The sequence below is a fragment of the Hemitrygon akajei genome, chromosome 8 (assembly GCF_048418815.1).
Source record: "Hemitrygon akajei chromosome 8, sHemAka1.3, whole genome shotgun sequence".
NCBI classification, from domain to species: Eukaryota; Metazoa; Chordata; class Chondrichthyes; order Myliobatiformes; family Dasyatidae; genus Hemitrygon; species Hemitrygon akajei.
In genome coordinates, this window is record NC_133131.1 from 93252696 (window position 1) to 93268545 (window position 15850).

Consider the following 15850-nt stretch of genomic DNA (forward strand, 5'->3'; position numbering starts at 1 on the left):
CCTCAGGGTATCAGACATTGAAAGGAGATCCAACAATTTCATTCTAGAAAAGATAGGCACGAAACCAATACTCCTGGAAACCATTATCCAAAGGAAACTTCGTTATTTTGAACACATCTCAAGAACTAATGACACACTGGAACGCAGTGTGATTGAAGGCAGAGAAAGCAGGGAAGGAAGCAATTCCCTAGGTAGACAGAGGACAACCTGGATCGACAACATCAAGAAGTGGACCAGCCTCACCGCCAGAGATGCAAGGGGTTTGACTGCCGACAGATCGCAGTGGAAGAAAGTGGTTGCCGAGGCTCTGGCAGAGTATGGCACATGATGATGGTAATGATGATATCAAATCATTGAAGAGTACAGTGAAATCTAATGTTTGCATCAACATCCAACACAGTCTGAGATGTACAATTGTTGCCATGGTTCTGGCACCAACATATCATGCCCATAACTTACTAATCCTAACTCATAAGCCTTTGGAATATGTGTGGAAACTGGATCACCTGGAGGAAACCCACGCAGCACTAGCTCCTCACGGGCAGCAGTGGTAATTGAACCCAGATCTTACAGATGCCACTGTACGATGATATGGCTTTCTGACAACTTTTGTCTTTTGGGAACATTAGACATACTTCCCCACTACGAAGTGTCAATAATGCTTGCAAATAACAGTGATCTATCGTATCTGGATCATTGTTGTATCTTGGGGCATTTGGTGAGGAGTGGGGACTGTGGTATGATGTTATTGGCAAAAAAAAACTAGCAGAATTGCTGAGTAATTTTGATTTCATATTTGTAACCAATTGAGTGACTATTGTATATCATCCATGACATTATCAATTATATGTAGTCCTTCTCTCCCTTCCAACCATTATGCTTTAAATTATCTCAAATAATTGTACATGATTTCAAATCCTATCATCAAAAGTGTCACTCAAAGCATGTGTTCCACTGGGGGTGAGGACAATTTCTGAAGATTTGAGCTGTCTGTTTGTTAAGTAATAACAGCTAAAAATGTCTACCAGTGTACTATTAATCTCACAGGTAATATGTAGGTTATGTGGAATTTCTAGTCATTAGGTCTTGCTTTAAGAATGATTGATTGCCTTGTTACATGATCTTTTTACTAAGTTATCTTTTTTTTCTCTCCTAAAGGGTGATCGTGGTCTTACTGGTTTAGAAGGTCCAATGGGAAACCCTGGAATTGGATACCCAGGACCAAAAGTAATTAACAACATCCTATTTCTGTCTGTATTGAAATTAGATTTGGTTTGTCAAATGCCTTACCTTTCAGAAAACCAACCTTTTCATTTCTGCTGAGAATTTATGAGAGATAATCAGCAACATGCTACAAGAGACAAATATACCAGGGCTATGTGCCACACCAAAAGTCATCCTACTATTAATCTCCTTCTTGGGAGCATTACCCAACCCACCAGTCATCCAGCCAAATCCTATTGTATTTTCATGTGACAACTTTTAAATGTAATAAATCCCTAAGTTTTTCACTGGGCACAAGGAATTAGAATTTTCTGTGCTGGACGTTTTTGTGTTAGGTAGGTCAGGACAAGTGGCATAGTATCTAACTAATCGACATGTTGAATTTATAGGACTTAGTGTGACTGACTTAACTGAGTCCAATGACCACAAATGCATGAAAGTCTATGTCAGTTGATGGAAGTTCATGCAGAATTTTGGAGATGGACCGGGTATCTTGTAAACTGTAGTAAAAATTTAAATGTATCTCTTACACACATACTTATTGTGATATAGATTGGGGTCACTTAGTCCATTTGGTTGTCTTTCTTCAACTTATTCTCTCACACATAGTATTTTTGATTCTTCTGCTGCTTGCCCACCACTATGCTACAATGCCACTCCATTCATTTTATGTACCTCTTACCTTTCCTAAACAATATTCATTTCAGTAACCCTTTCATGAACTATTAAAATAATATTTTGAAAGTAGATTGCTTAAACAAAATTCAGAATGCATAGATTATGTTAACAATATGAAAGTGCATGAAATTGGAGGTAATCTATTGGCTCAGGTAACTAAATGGGAGGCAAGAAATCACATAGGAACAAAGGGTAAATCTTCTGGTTGTCAGGATCTTATTAAAGGTATCTCAGGCGGATTTGTAATAGGGTCATAGAATCTCATTGTAAAATGTCAAAATTGTGGGTGACTAGAAACATTTAGAGTTCAAGTACAGTAAACACGACTTTTGCAGAGTGGTTCAACGTTAATCCTGTTCCACCACTGATTTTCCCAAATACCGTTTAAGAAGATAATGAATGCTGGTATTTGGTTTGGGGATTGACATTATTTGATTGCTGCCAACACAGTCTTTCTGGGTGCCTTACCTCAGAAAGGATATGTTGGCTTTGTGCTCTATCTTCTGTGTACGTCCGTTTTTTGTGGAATAAAACTCAGATGGATTCTATGAGAGTTAAATAATTGACTATTTCTCCCATGCAGTGTGAATGTAAATAATGTACCCCACATATTAACTTTATACCGACAACAGATTTCCTTATGTTGAATAGTGTAATAAATAAAGTTTTCCTTTATAAAAAAATTAAGGCAATTTCCTTTGTCCATTTTCAGAATATGTTTTTCAGAAAATTATTAGTTTATTTCTTGTAAATGAGTCAATGAAGTTTTACAATATTCAGTGATTTATTTTTAAATTGTTTTCAATAAACAATGCAAAGCAATGCCAAGTAAATGAAATGTATTATTTTTGTTTTTTTTATTGTTAGGGTGCAAAAGGTTCACAAGGAGCATCTGGTCCTCTTGGTCCTCCTGGGATTGGAGAACCTGGATTACCTGTAAGCAACGTTAAATCTTTTTAAAGCAAAATTATACTGTAAGGTTGGTTTATAATATTTCTCCTAAATAGGAAACTACTGAACGATTATTTTAATGCAATAATTTAACCTGTTTTACATCACTATTTTATTTCACTTTTCTCATTTGAAGGTGGGTGTGAACAATACAGAGGGTATTGAAGATTATGTAAATGAAATGTTTATTTGGTGGAATGGGAATAAGCTGCAAAATATGTTCTTTGATGGTACAATAAGGATAAGGCTCCAGCTGTAGATTTTGGAAGCACATCAACTGATTGAAGCACATCTTAAGAGATTAATGTAGCTATGCTTTCCTTCAAAGCATTCTTTTCATACGTCCCCAGCAATTCGGAGGCCTACAATTCTCCAACTTCTTTAGATTCCTTATCCCAAGGGCTCCTTTTTGTAGATCACTCAGTGACCCATGCCTAGTAACATTGTCTAATCATCCCATTATTGATTCGCTGGTGTGAAGGAGCAAATGCACAAAGCCAGATGGGAGAAACATGACGTGAATATTAAGTGATAAGACAAGCAGACTCCTTTCTCTAAATTACTGTCCTGTGCTGAAGTCTCTCTTTAAAGATTTCACTCTAGTTTCCATTTGTTTTGGCACCACATACACCTCTTTAAATAGGATTTATAGAAATTAGTACTCCAATATATTCTTAAGTTAACACTCTAAGTAAATTCTTCCATCAGTACCCCTTGAGTCACGACTGGGTTATGTTTAATAGAGTAGATGTGAAACAATTGTACTGTGCTGCTACATTGATGTTAGGATTTATCTGTTTGCTCCCATTAGTTTAGCATGGTTGGGAGTTTGTGCACTGGGTTGGAAAGCTTCAGAGTAATTTAGGCTGTAAGAACAACAAAAACAGTCAAAAGTTTAGTGGAATTAAAGCTATGTGGGAGAAGATCATTTTTATTTTCTGGAAGACATTAGGCATTACTTCTATCTGTACAACTTGAAGTGACATGAACAGTTTTGATTGACGCCTGCATCAAGCTGCCATGGTCACGTTTGTGGTCTGCATGTTAACTTAAAGGTAGTGTTCTCTGTGAATGTGCTTGTACAGTTTGGCAACAGTACAGGAAAGAAAGCATTATTGTGCATACCAAATTACCTTGCAGGGAGCAGTTAGTCACCTTTACCAAAAGTAGGCAGAGAAATTAGGTGATAAGTGTATTTGTGAACAGTATTAGAGTTAGACTTACATCTTCACTGACTATCCAGGAATCAAACAAAGCAAGACTCCTCCTTGCTCTATCAAAGATCACATTTAATTTTTATTCATTTAAAATTGGACAAGTTCTGTAACACACAGCTTCGGTAAAAATGAGAAAATGAAGTTAAAATGGATGAGTTGCCCAGTTGTACAGATTATTTAGAATAAGCTTCATCCTGAGTTTATGCCTTCTTCACATTCTTTAGATTGAGTATGCTTTACAATTTCATCACATCCTGAAACCCAAAGGGAACTATTTTTAACCACATTTCTACTGCTTAAATTAACTTAGGCATTTGCATATGCAGCTTCCTGTTTTATAATATAGTGCATGGTTCCCTAAAAACACCAAGTTCAAAGTAAATTTATTATCAAAGTACAAATATGTCACCATATACAACTCTGAGATTCATTTTGTTGTGGGCATTCTCAGCAAATAGTAACTATAACATAATAATGAAAGAGAGTGCTGAAGAAGACACATGGCATAGCGAAAATGTTACGCGCACCCATCCGCACCAGCTTCTGAGGATTAGACACTCTAACTCCCTGGAGTATGGGTAGCTGGTGCGGCCCTTTTAAAGATTCAGGGAAGTCCCGCTAAGTGGCAGTCTCATGTTTTGGACACCAGGGATTGAACGCTTAAGGAGTGTCTGATCTGAGGTTCGGTGCTCAGTTGTAAACCTTCCTAGTGATTTTGTCTTGTGTTTGTTCTGTGCTCAGTTCTCAATCCAGTTTGAGACCACGTCTCAATCCAGTTTGAGACCGCGTCTCGATGCAGTTTGATAGCGTGTCTCGATCCTTGCTTAGAATACTCCAGCATTTGGGTCCAAGCCATCCCTGTCAAGGACTCTCGTCACAGAAAGTGTAGAAAACATTGACAAAGATGTTGCCAGGAGCGGTGGGCTTGAATTCTAAAGACAGACTGGATAGACTGGGAATATTTTACCTGGAGTGAAGAAAGGACGATGGGTGACCTTGCAGAGATAGGTAATATGATGAGAGCTGCAGACGGGGTCGAGGTCAGAGTCTGTTTCCATACTATGAGTGTCTGAAACAAAGACATAAATTTAATGTGAGCAAGGTTAAAGGTAAAATTTTCACACAAATGAGCTGCCAGAGTGGGTGGTAGAGACATTTAAGAGACATCTGGACGGCCCCTTGAAAGAGAAGTCTTAGAGGGATGTAGAATTAATGCAGGCATGTGGCACAATACAGATGGTACGATGGTCAGCATTGACATGGAGGGTTACGTCTTGTTTCTGTGCCGTGCAACTCCATGGTTCTAAAATAAAACATCGGGGAATAATGAAAAGAGGAACACTGAAAGAGGACACTTGATTTCTAAAATGTGCACCACATTACAATGTGATAGTTATTCACGACTCTCAAGTTATCGTCTCCCACACTTCCCAATTTTCTCTAGCAAAGTTTAAAAATGAAGTTCGACCATCGCGTTCTCAAAAAGTACTTTTAGCAGTTTGCACTGCTGTTAAAAGGGTTTGGATTTCCTATTTCATTTGGCAATGAGATACATCTTTCTAAACTTTAGATTCTAGTACATTCCTCTCAGCGGCTCAGCTGTGTGTGAGAGAGCAGCCTAAAAACTTGTACTGCAACATAGTTGGCAGGACGCATGTTGCTCTTGCATAAAATGATTGTGCATCCCATCATAAATTAAATTGTGGTAGGCGTCAGTCCCTTTGCATATTTAAACAAAGTGCTTCAATTCCAACTTCCACAACAAAACTGTCTTTCCCATACCAAAATCTCTCTGGAAAGCCAGAACATATTTGTGACCTTAAAAGCAGAGTTCAAAGAGCTGCCTGTTAGGATGTAACCAAACAGATAAATCAGCAATAAATTTTAGAATCATGATTAAAGGGAATAACCAGTAAGAACAACTCAAAGCAAATTAAATAGTCAAAGAAATGCCCAGTTCATATTCTGTCTAAGTAGCCTGCATTCTGATGGCATGAACATTGACTTCTCTAATTTTTGGTATAATATTTCCCCTTCCCTTTTCTCTTTTTCCATTCCTTATTCTGATTACTCTCTCTCCCTTCTCATCACCTGCCAATCACATCCTTCTGGTTCTCCTCTACCTTTGCTTTCTTCCATGGTCTGTTGTCGTCTCCTCTTAGATTCCTTCTTTCTCAACCCTTTTTGTCTTCTAATTATCCCCTCGCAGTTTCTTAATTCAACTGCCTACCACCCCACCCCCCCACCTAACATGGTCTCATCTATCACCTCCCAGCTTATACTCCTTGCCCTCCCTTCCTCCTAACTGCTTATTCTGTCTTCTGCCCCTTCCTTTCCAGTCCTGATGAAGAGTCTCAACACAAAATTTTGACCGTTTATTCTGCTCCATAGATAGTGCCTGACTTGCTGTGTTCCTCCAGCATTTTGTATGTGTTTTCAGATTTTCAGAATCTGCAAAATCTCTTGAGTTAAAGAAATACCCAGTCTGCATTTTTTTTCATAGAGTCATAGAGAAGTACAGAACAAAAACAGGCCATTTGGGCCATCTAGTCCATGCCAAAACCACTTTTGCTGCTTACTCCCATTGACCTGCTCCAGGAAAATAGCCCTCCATGCCCCTACTATCTATGTACCTATATGAACTTCACTTAAATGTTGGAAGTGAGCTTGCATGCACCATTTATGCCGACAGCTTGTTTCACACCTTCATGACACACTGTGTGAATAAGTTTCCTCTCATGTTCCCCTTAAATTCTCACCTTTCACCCTTAACCCATGACCTCCAGTTGTAGTCCCACCCAACTTCAGCAGAAAAGGCCTGCTTGCATTTACTCTATCTATACCTCTCATAATTTTGTATACATCTATGAAATCTCCTCTCAATCTTCTATGTTCTAAGGAATAAAGTCCTAACTTATTCAATCTTTCCTTATAACTCAGATCCTCCAGACCCGGCAACATCCTTGTAAATTTCGTTGTATCTTTCAATCTTATATACATCTTTTCTGTTGGTAGGTGACCAAAACTGCACACAATACTCTAAATTAAGCATCACCCACGTCTTTTACAACTTCAACATAACATCCCATCTTCTGCACTCAATACATTAATTTATGAAGGCCAATGTACCAAAATTTTCTTTACGACCCTATCTACCTCTGATGCCACTTTCAATGAATTATGGACCCATATTCGCAGATCCCTTTGTTGTACAATACTTATCAGTGCCCTACTGTTCACTCTAAAAGACCTACCCTGGTTGGTCCTACCAAAGTGCAACATGTTGCACTTGTCTGCATCAAATTCCATCTGTCATTTTTAAACCTACTTTTCCAGCTGATATAGGTCCCTCTGCAAGCCATGATGGCCTTCCTCACTGCCTACTGCACCCCCAATCTTGGTGTCATCCACAAATTTACTGATCCAGTTTACCAGATTGTCATCAGATTGTTGATATAGATGACAAACAACAACAGACCCAGCACTGGTCCTTGCAGTACAGCACTTGTCACAGGCCTCTGGTCAGAGAAGCAGCCCTCTACTACCACTCTCTGGCTTCATCCACACAGCGTCTAATCCAATTCACTACCTCATCTTGAATGCTGAGCAACTGAATCTTCTTGGCCGATCTCCCATGCGGGACCTTGTCAACTGCCTTACTAGAGTCCATGTAGACGACATCCACTGCCTTGCCTTCATCCACTTTCCTGGTAACTTCCTTGAAAAACTCTGTAAGATTTGTTCGACATGACCTACCACGCACAAAGCCATGCTGTCTAGCCTTAACCAGTCCATGTCTATCCAAATACTTACATATCAAATTCACTTAGAATACCTTCCTACACCTTTTCCACAACTGATGTCTGACCTCTAATATGCTTAGAGCCTATCTTAAATCATGGAATGACATTGGCTAATCTCCAAACCTCTGGTACCTTTCCTATCGCTAATGATTTTTTAAATACCTCTGCTAGGGCCTCTGACATTTCTGCACTTGCCTCCCATAGGGTCAGAGGGAACACCTTGTCAGGCCCTGGAGATTTATCCAGCTTGAGTAGCAAACACATCCCCCTCTGTATTCTGTACAGGGTCCATGAAGTTGATGCCACCTTTGCCTCACTTTTATAGACTCCTGTGTCCATCTCCTGAGTAATTACAGATGCAAAAATAATATGTAAGATCTCTCCCATCTGTTTTGGTTCCACACATGGATTACTATTCTGATTTTTCAGAGGACCAATTTTGTCCCTTGCAATACTTTTGCTCTTAACATACCAGTAGAATCCTTTAGGATTCTCTTTCACCTTGTCTGTGAGAGCAACTTCGTGCCCTTTTTCAGCCTTCCTGATTTCTTCTTAAGTGTTCTCGTGCATTTTTTTATAGTCTATATGCATTTCATTTGTTCCTACCTGCCTATAACTGCTATGCATCTCATTTTTTCTCTTAACCAGAGCCTCAATATCTCTTGAAAACCAAGGTTCCCTACACTTGTTATCTTTTCCTTTTATTCTGATGGGCACATACAAGCTTTGTGCTCTCAAAATTTCACTTTTGATGGCCTCCCACTTTCCAAGTACACCTTTGCCAAAAAACAGCCTGTCCTAATCTACACTTGCCACATCTTTTCTAATTCCATCAAAATAGGCCTCTCTAATTTGGAATCTCAGCCTGTGGACCAGATCTATCTTTTTGCACATTTACAAGAAAACTAATGGCATTGTGGTCTAGATGTAAAATGTTCTCCTACATGAACTTCTGTCACCTGCCCTGTCCCATTCCCTAATAGCAAGTCAAGTATTGCACAGTCTTGAGTTGGGACTTCTACGTACTGATTAAAAATACTTTCCAGAACACATTTGACAAACTCTATCCTATCTAGTGCTTTCAGTCCCAGTCTATATGTGGGAAGTTAAAATCACCTACTATAACAACCTTATGTTTCATGCAACAGTCTGTGATCTCTCTGCAAATTTGTTCCTCTAAATCCCTTGGACGGTTGGGTGGTCTGTAATATAGCCCTATTAATATGGTCATACCCTTCTCATTTCTCAGTTCCACCCGTAACGCCTCACTAGACGAGTTCTCCAGTCTACCCTGTCTCAGCACTGCCCTGACATTTTCCCTCAATAGTAACACCACCCCTCCTCCTTTAATCCCTCCCACTCTTTCATGTCTAAAACAATGCAAGCCCAGAATATTGAGCTGTCCCTCCTGCAATCAAGTCTTACTGATGGCTACAATGTCATAATTCCAGGTTTTGATCCTTGTCCTGAGCTCACCTGTCTTCCTTACGATACTTATTGCATCAAAATACACATGGCTCAGGATGCTAGTCACACCATGCTCAACCTTTTGATTCCTGACTTTGTCTGAGGTCTTACCAACATCTCTCTCCACAGCCTCCCCACGAACTGTTCAGGCACTCTGGTTCCAAGTCTAGTTTCATGAGATTTGTTTTCAGCAAAACACATAGAGTTTTATCCTGATGTTAATTCTCACGAAGTCATGTTCAACTGGCAGAAAGCATATCATGTTCTATGATTACCACAGTGCCTTGAGGATTCTATTTCCCTCTCAGTGCTGATTAAATAACCAGCAACCCCAGCAACATGATCCCATTAGGAAAAGGACATCGTGTCTTCATACCACATCAGTCACTCAGTTCCTGAAGAAGTAACCCAATTTCCACTCCACTGCTTTCCACCACCGCCTGCTTCAATCTGTGAGCTGAACGCACAGGGAAATATGCATTTGAAGTCTGCCAAAAGTATTAAACTAGGTTGAATCCAGCATGTTTGTCAGAAACAGGATGGAAATTGCTTCTCCACAATCTTGGCGTCAGTCCTAACTGAGAAGAACATTCTGCTTTGTTTTCTAGCAACACACACAAAATGCTGGCAGAATGCAGCAGGCCAGGCAGCATCTATAGGAAGAAGTACAGTCGACATTTTGGGTCGAGATCCTTCGTCAGGACTAACGGAAAAAAGAGATAGTAAGAGATTTGAAAGTGGGGGGGAGGGGGAGACCCGAAATGATAGGAGAAGACAGGAGGGGGAGGGATGAAGCTAAGAGCTGGAAAGCTGATTGGCAAAAGGGATACAGAGCTGGAGAAGGGGGCAATATCATAGAATGGAAGGCCTTGGAAGAAAGAAAGGGGGAGGGAGGCACTAGAGGAAGATGGAGAACAGGCAATGAGTTATTGTGAGAAGGAAAGAGGGAAAGAAATTTTTTAAAAAGAATTAGGGATGGGGTAAAAAGGGGAGGACGGGCATTAACAGAAGTTAGAGAAATCAATGTTCATCCCATCAGGTTAGAGGCTACGCAGATGGAGTATAAGGTGTTGTTCCTCCAACCTGAGTGTGGCTTCATCTTGACAGTAGAGGAGGCCATGGATTGACATATTGGAATGAGAATGGGACACGGAATTAAAATGTGTCACCACTGGGAGATCCTGCTTCCTCTGGCAGACAGAGCGTAGGTGTTCAGCGAAACGGTCTCCCAGTCTGCGTCAGGTCTCACCAATATGTAAAAGGCCACACCAGGAGCACCAGACGCAGTATACCACACCAGCAGACTCACAGGTGAAGTGTCGCCTCAACTGGAAGGACTGTCTGAGATCTCCGGTACCTCCAGTGCTGCTGTGTTTGAGCCTCGATTTTATTGGTGAATACTAGGAAGCCAAAGAAAATGGTGAGGCCCCACAGTTGATCCTAAATGCAGGAGTCAGTGGATCAGTGCCAACTCCTTGAAAGCAAATTGGGGGGAGGTAAAGATGTGCTTGGTGGTGGGATCCCATTGGAGATGGCTCGACATATGAAGCCACACTCAGGTTGGGGGAACAACACCTTATATTCCATCTGCGTAGCCTCCAACCTGATGGCATGAACATTGATTTCTCTAACTTCTGTTAATGCCCCTCCTCCCCTTCTTACCCCATCCCTTATTTAAAAAAAAATGTTTTTCTTTCTCTCTTTCCCTCTCACAATAACTCCTTGCCTGTTCTCCATCTTCCTCTGGTGTTCCCCTCCCTCTTTCTTTCTTGCAAGGCCTTCCGTCCTATGATACTCCCCCCTTCTCCAGCTCTGTATCCTTTTTGCCAATCAACTTCCCAGCTCTTAGCTTCATCCCTCCCCCTCCTGTTTTCTCCTATCATTTTGGGTCTCCCCCTCCCCCTCCCACTTTCAAATCTCTTACTATCTCTTCTATCGGTTAGTCCTGACAAAGGGTCTCGGCCCAAAACGTCGACTGTACTTCTTCCTATAAATGTTGCCTGGCCTGCTGCGTTCCACCAGCATTTTGTGTGTGTTGCTTGAATTTCCAGCATCTGCAGATTTTCTCATAGCTGCTTTGTTTTCTCACAAGTTAGAACATGAGTTGAATGTACGTGTAATTATGGGAGGTCCCACTACCCAAATTCTCACTCCCAGCACCAAGACAGAAGAACTGAACGATCACATCTTGTATTTAAATCCCATAGTATGAATTTTTTTTTTGGTCTATAATCGCTATCAGAATGAGAATCAGGTTTAATATAACCATATAACAATTACAGCACGGAAACAGGCCATCTCAGCCCTTCTAGTCCATGCTGCATGCTTACTCTCACCTAGTCCCACCGTCCTGCACTCAGCCCATAACCCTCCATTCCTTTCCTGTCCATATACCTATCCAATTTTACTTTAAATGACAAAATCGAACCTGCCTCTACCACTTCTACTGGAATATCACCAGCATGTGTCACAAAATTTGTTGTTATGCAGCAGCAGTACATCGCAATACATAATATAAACTCTGAATTATAGTAAGAAATATAAAAATTAAATTAAGTAAGTAGTGCAAATGAAGTTCTGAGTTAGTGTATGTGGGCTTAATGTGCATTCACTGTCCACATACAGTGAAACTTTGATAGTTCACCATTTGACTGAAAATTAGGTAGTTCACATCCAGCTCACTAAGTGCTAACTTTGCCTCTCTCTTTACAGTTCCTGCCTTCAGTTCCCGTGTTCCCTTTAAGGTAGCAGGTGCTGATTTTTTAGTTCTCCTTCATACACTGGAGCCCCAGTTCTCACCCCCCTCTAAGCTCACCTATTTCCCATATTTACTCCTCTGAAAATCACCTTGTCTATTCCTGTGCTCCCGTGAAACTGATCTGTTTCTCTTCCCCACAACCGCTTGAAAATTTAGTGTTTCTTTTTACCCTCACTATTTTGAAACTTAACAGGTACTTGTTTCAGGTAATTCCTTTATACATACCAGGTCTACAGGGACAATATGTTATTCTGCTGTGTAGCGTCTAAAGCAAAGGAAGAAAAAGTGTGTTGAAGTATTAATAGGGAATACCAACCTAGTCCAGAGTCTGTTGAATTAATAGAGTTTTGCTGTAATGGTAAAAGCATTAACATAGGATTCAGTTTCCCAGACCTGGAACATTAAATCATCTTCTTCCCACTGCTAAGTTTTTCCAGCATTATCCATTTTTATTTCAGTAATGGAATATTGTTTGGTTTGCTTACACACAATATACTTGAGAACAATCTGGTTTATGTATCTGTTTTGGACAAAAGCAACAGAAACCGTTTGTGTAGATTCAGTGCAAGTTCACCAGAGTTGATAGAGGTTTGCAAAGTTAGTCCATTTTTACTGGTGATGAGAAGTTGAGGAGTAGAGAAGAGTATAAGTAACCATGGATTAAAATGATAACAAAGACAATTGAAAGGAAACTTAACACAAATGCAAAAGAAAAAAAACTGTCAGTTTTTACCAAGGGTTCACGTTATGGAAAGTCACTATATGGACTATTTCCTACACCTCCATAATTGGACATTATCATCTCCTCAAAACAAACAATCCATCATCTAATCAGGCACGTTGATACAAATTTGGATACCTTGGTACTTCACTTTGGGAGTGCAGAATAGTAATATGAGAAATTGAAGCGTATTAATAAGACATAGGAGCAGCATTAGGAAATTCAGCCCATTGTGTCTGCTCCACCATGCAATCTTGGCTGATTTATTATTCCTTCTCAACTCCATTCTCAAGCCTTCTCCCTGTAACATCTGACATCCTTACTAATCAAGAACCTATCAATTGATCAGAGGCTCTTCAGAGGTCCAGAATGGGGCATACGGCATATTGCTTACGATCATTCTATTAAGTGAAAAAGGATCTAGTGCTTTCCTGGCGTATATGGCACATAAACTCTGCTTGGGCTTCCAGCTGAGTACAGATATTGAGTGTAACCAATGCTTCATTGACAATCTCTGCCATCTTCTTTAGGGGTGATTCCCGGGCATGTCTTGTCCAGTGGTATTTATACCCCCATAGTCTGTCCCTAATTTTATTAATAAAACTAGAGGAAAAGAATTTTAACAAAGATGAAGATCTCACTCTAAGTGGGAACTGGAATTCGATTGTAAACAAGATGCAAGAGTGAAAACCTGATTGGACGAGGACTAACCAATCAGGAGGGATGGACTATGAGGATATAAATACCACCTGGGAGTGAGAACTTGGGTAGTGGGACCTCCCATAATTACAGACATATTCAACTCATGTTCTAACTCGTGAGAAGACAAAGTTCTTCTTAGTTAGGACTGCTGTCAAGATTGTAAGGAAGTTATTTTCATCCTGTTTCTGGAAAATATACCAGATTCAACCTAGTTTAATACTTTTGGCAGACTTCAAATGTGTATTTCTGTGTACCTTGCAGCTCACAAATTGAAGGTCTTTTTTCTCTTGCAGTTCTTTAACCGTGCCCACAATGGTTCTACATTTTCTGATCCTACATCATTTCTTACCAACCAAGCCACCCCACCCCTCAGCCAACATGTCTGTCTAGAAATGATTACCTTTCTCAGTTCTGTTTTTTAAATTTTGTTCCTCAGTGCTCATATTCCCCCAGCTGAACCCTTTCCTTGTTCTACCTCTGTCATTAGTACCAATATGGACCACCACAACTGGGTTGTTCCCCTTCCACTCCAAATTCCCCTCAAATCAAATGAAGTGTCTGACCCCAGGTACCCAATCAAAGAATGCAGTCTTTGGAACAAAAAATCCTTATGAGTGAGAGTTTTGATTATACTATCCCCTTTTCTCTTCTCTCTCCCCTCTTGAATGTCCCCCTGAACCATGGTGCCACAGTCAGGTTGCTCACTTATCCTAATGGGAGTTCCTTTAACATGGACTGGTTGACTATTTGGCTTTGTGCTTATTGATGTTAAACTTTAAGTTGTTTTGGGTGTGTAGGCTGCTCTGTTATGTGGGGAATCTGAAAATGGGTGTGATTTTTTTTTTCCCCCCAGTCAGCAGTTCTATAACCCACCATTGGTCTAATATATTATTTCTGGTCTTCCTGACCAGGTAGGTTGAATAAATGTGATGACAGCATCCATTTCAACTCCAGACTTTAATGGGGCATTGCAAATGTGACACTCAGTTCTGGGATTCCTGCTGGTTTAAAATGTGTCTGGTGTCGTTTTGACTGCTTGTCGAGTTTCTAACTTGAATTTTAATTTCACGCAGCTGGAGTACATGCTGAACCAAGGCATCAATGTTATAGTCCTTTAAAATAATCTCCAGTTAACAAGAGTGATCTTTTACCCCAAATGTTGTAACAAAGCCTTTCAAAGAAACAGGTGGAAAGTGTCTAAGGGGTTACTTTGCTTATTGCTAGATGCTTCTGCTGAGATCTCCGGTACCTCTAGTGCTGCTGTGTTTGAGCCTCGATTTTATTGGTGAATACTAGGAAGCCAAAGAAAATGGTGAGGCCCCACTGCAGGAGTCAGTGGATCAGTGCCAACTCCTTGAAAGGTTATCACTTTTAATCTGTCACCAAGACTCAAAACCTATGTCTTTCTATTTCAAATTCAGTCCAAGCTGCCTATAATGAAAACTACTCTATGCTTTTACATAATAAACACCAATTTAAAGTAACATCCCAAATTTCATTGCTTCCTGTGTCACAGCAACAGTTACTTAACAATAACCAGGCATATTTCATTTAAAATAAGTAAATTTCTCCCAATTTCTTTAAAATTATGGAGGGCTGCTCTTTGAAATTTGAGTATGGTTCTAGCTCAGTCATTCTGCATTCAGTTGAGGATGTGCAGAGTCCATTGACAGAGTGAAGTGACAGATACAGAACCTTCTGGAGTAAATTGAACTGCAGTTTTGGAGCAGAAGTTTAGTATTTGTGAACACTGTTACCCATGTTCTGAAAGGCTGTGCTGTAACAGTCCTTGTCGAAAGGCATTGAATCACCGCATGTTTGTGATGTTAGGTTCTGAACCATCAGTTTCTCTGTTATTCAAAATGTCACAAATACTGTTGTGTTTGGCTCTTGAACACTGTAAGACATTATAATTACGACAAATGACCTTTCTGATGCAGAAAATGTGTTTTAAATATCAAAGAAAACTCAGTTATTACCTGGCTGGTCAGAGTTAAATGTGGGAAATTGGACATGGTGAGATGATCGACCTCATATAGTAAATGAACAAAGCCTAGAAAAGTTTTAAGATTTTTGTCTGTGGTTTGACTTATTTCACTAAAGCATTAATTGAATTAATCCACCAAATGCAGCTAAAAATATACAGTACATCAGAAATAATGGCTGATGTTATTGGGGCAGCAGGGTAGCTTTGTGGTTAGCACAATGAATTACAGTATAGGTGACTTGTGCTCAATTCCCGCCACTGCCTGTAAGGAGTTTGTTTGTTCACCCTGTGACCATGTGGGTTTCTTCTGGGTGCTCCAGTTTCCTCCCACAATCCAAGAAA

The 15850-nt window shown here is 40.1% G+C and overlaps 1 protein-coding gene across 3 annotated transcripts in view; it reads left to right on the forward strand.

The window, feature by feature from the left end:
• The first annotated feature begins 1157 nt into the window (after positions 1–1157).
• Positions 1158–15850, forward strand: part of LOC140732055 (uncharacterized) — a 125599-nt gene continuing 110906 nt past the window's right edge. For all 3 annotated transcript variants that reach the window (XM_073054178.1, XM_073054180.1, XM_073054179.1), the window contains exons 1-2: positions 1158–1227; positions 2770–2838. In XM_073054178.1, the coding sequence (XP_072910279.1) occupies positions 1192–1227; positions 2770–2838 (105 nt within the window). In that variant the 5' untranslated portion in view covers positions 1158–1191. The remainder of the gene's footprint in view (positions 1228–2769; positions 2839–15850) is intronic.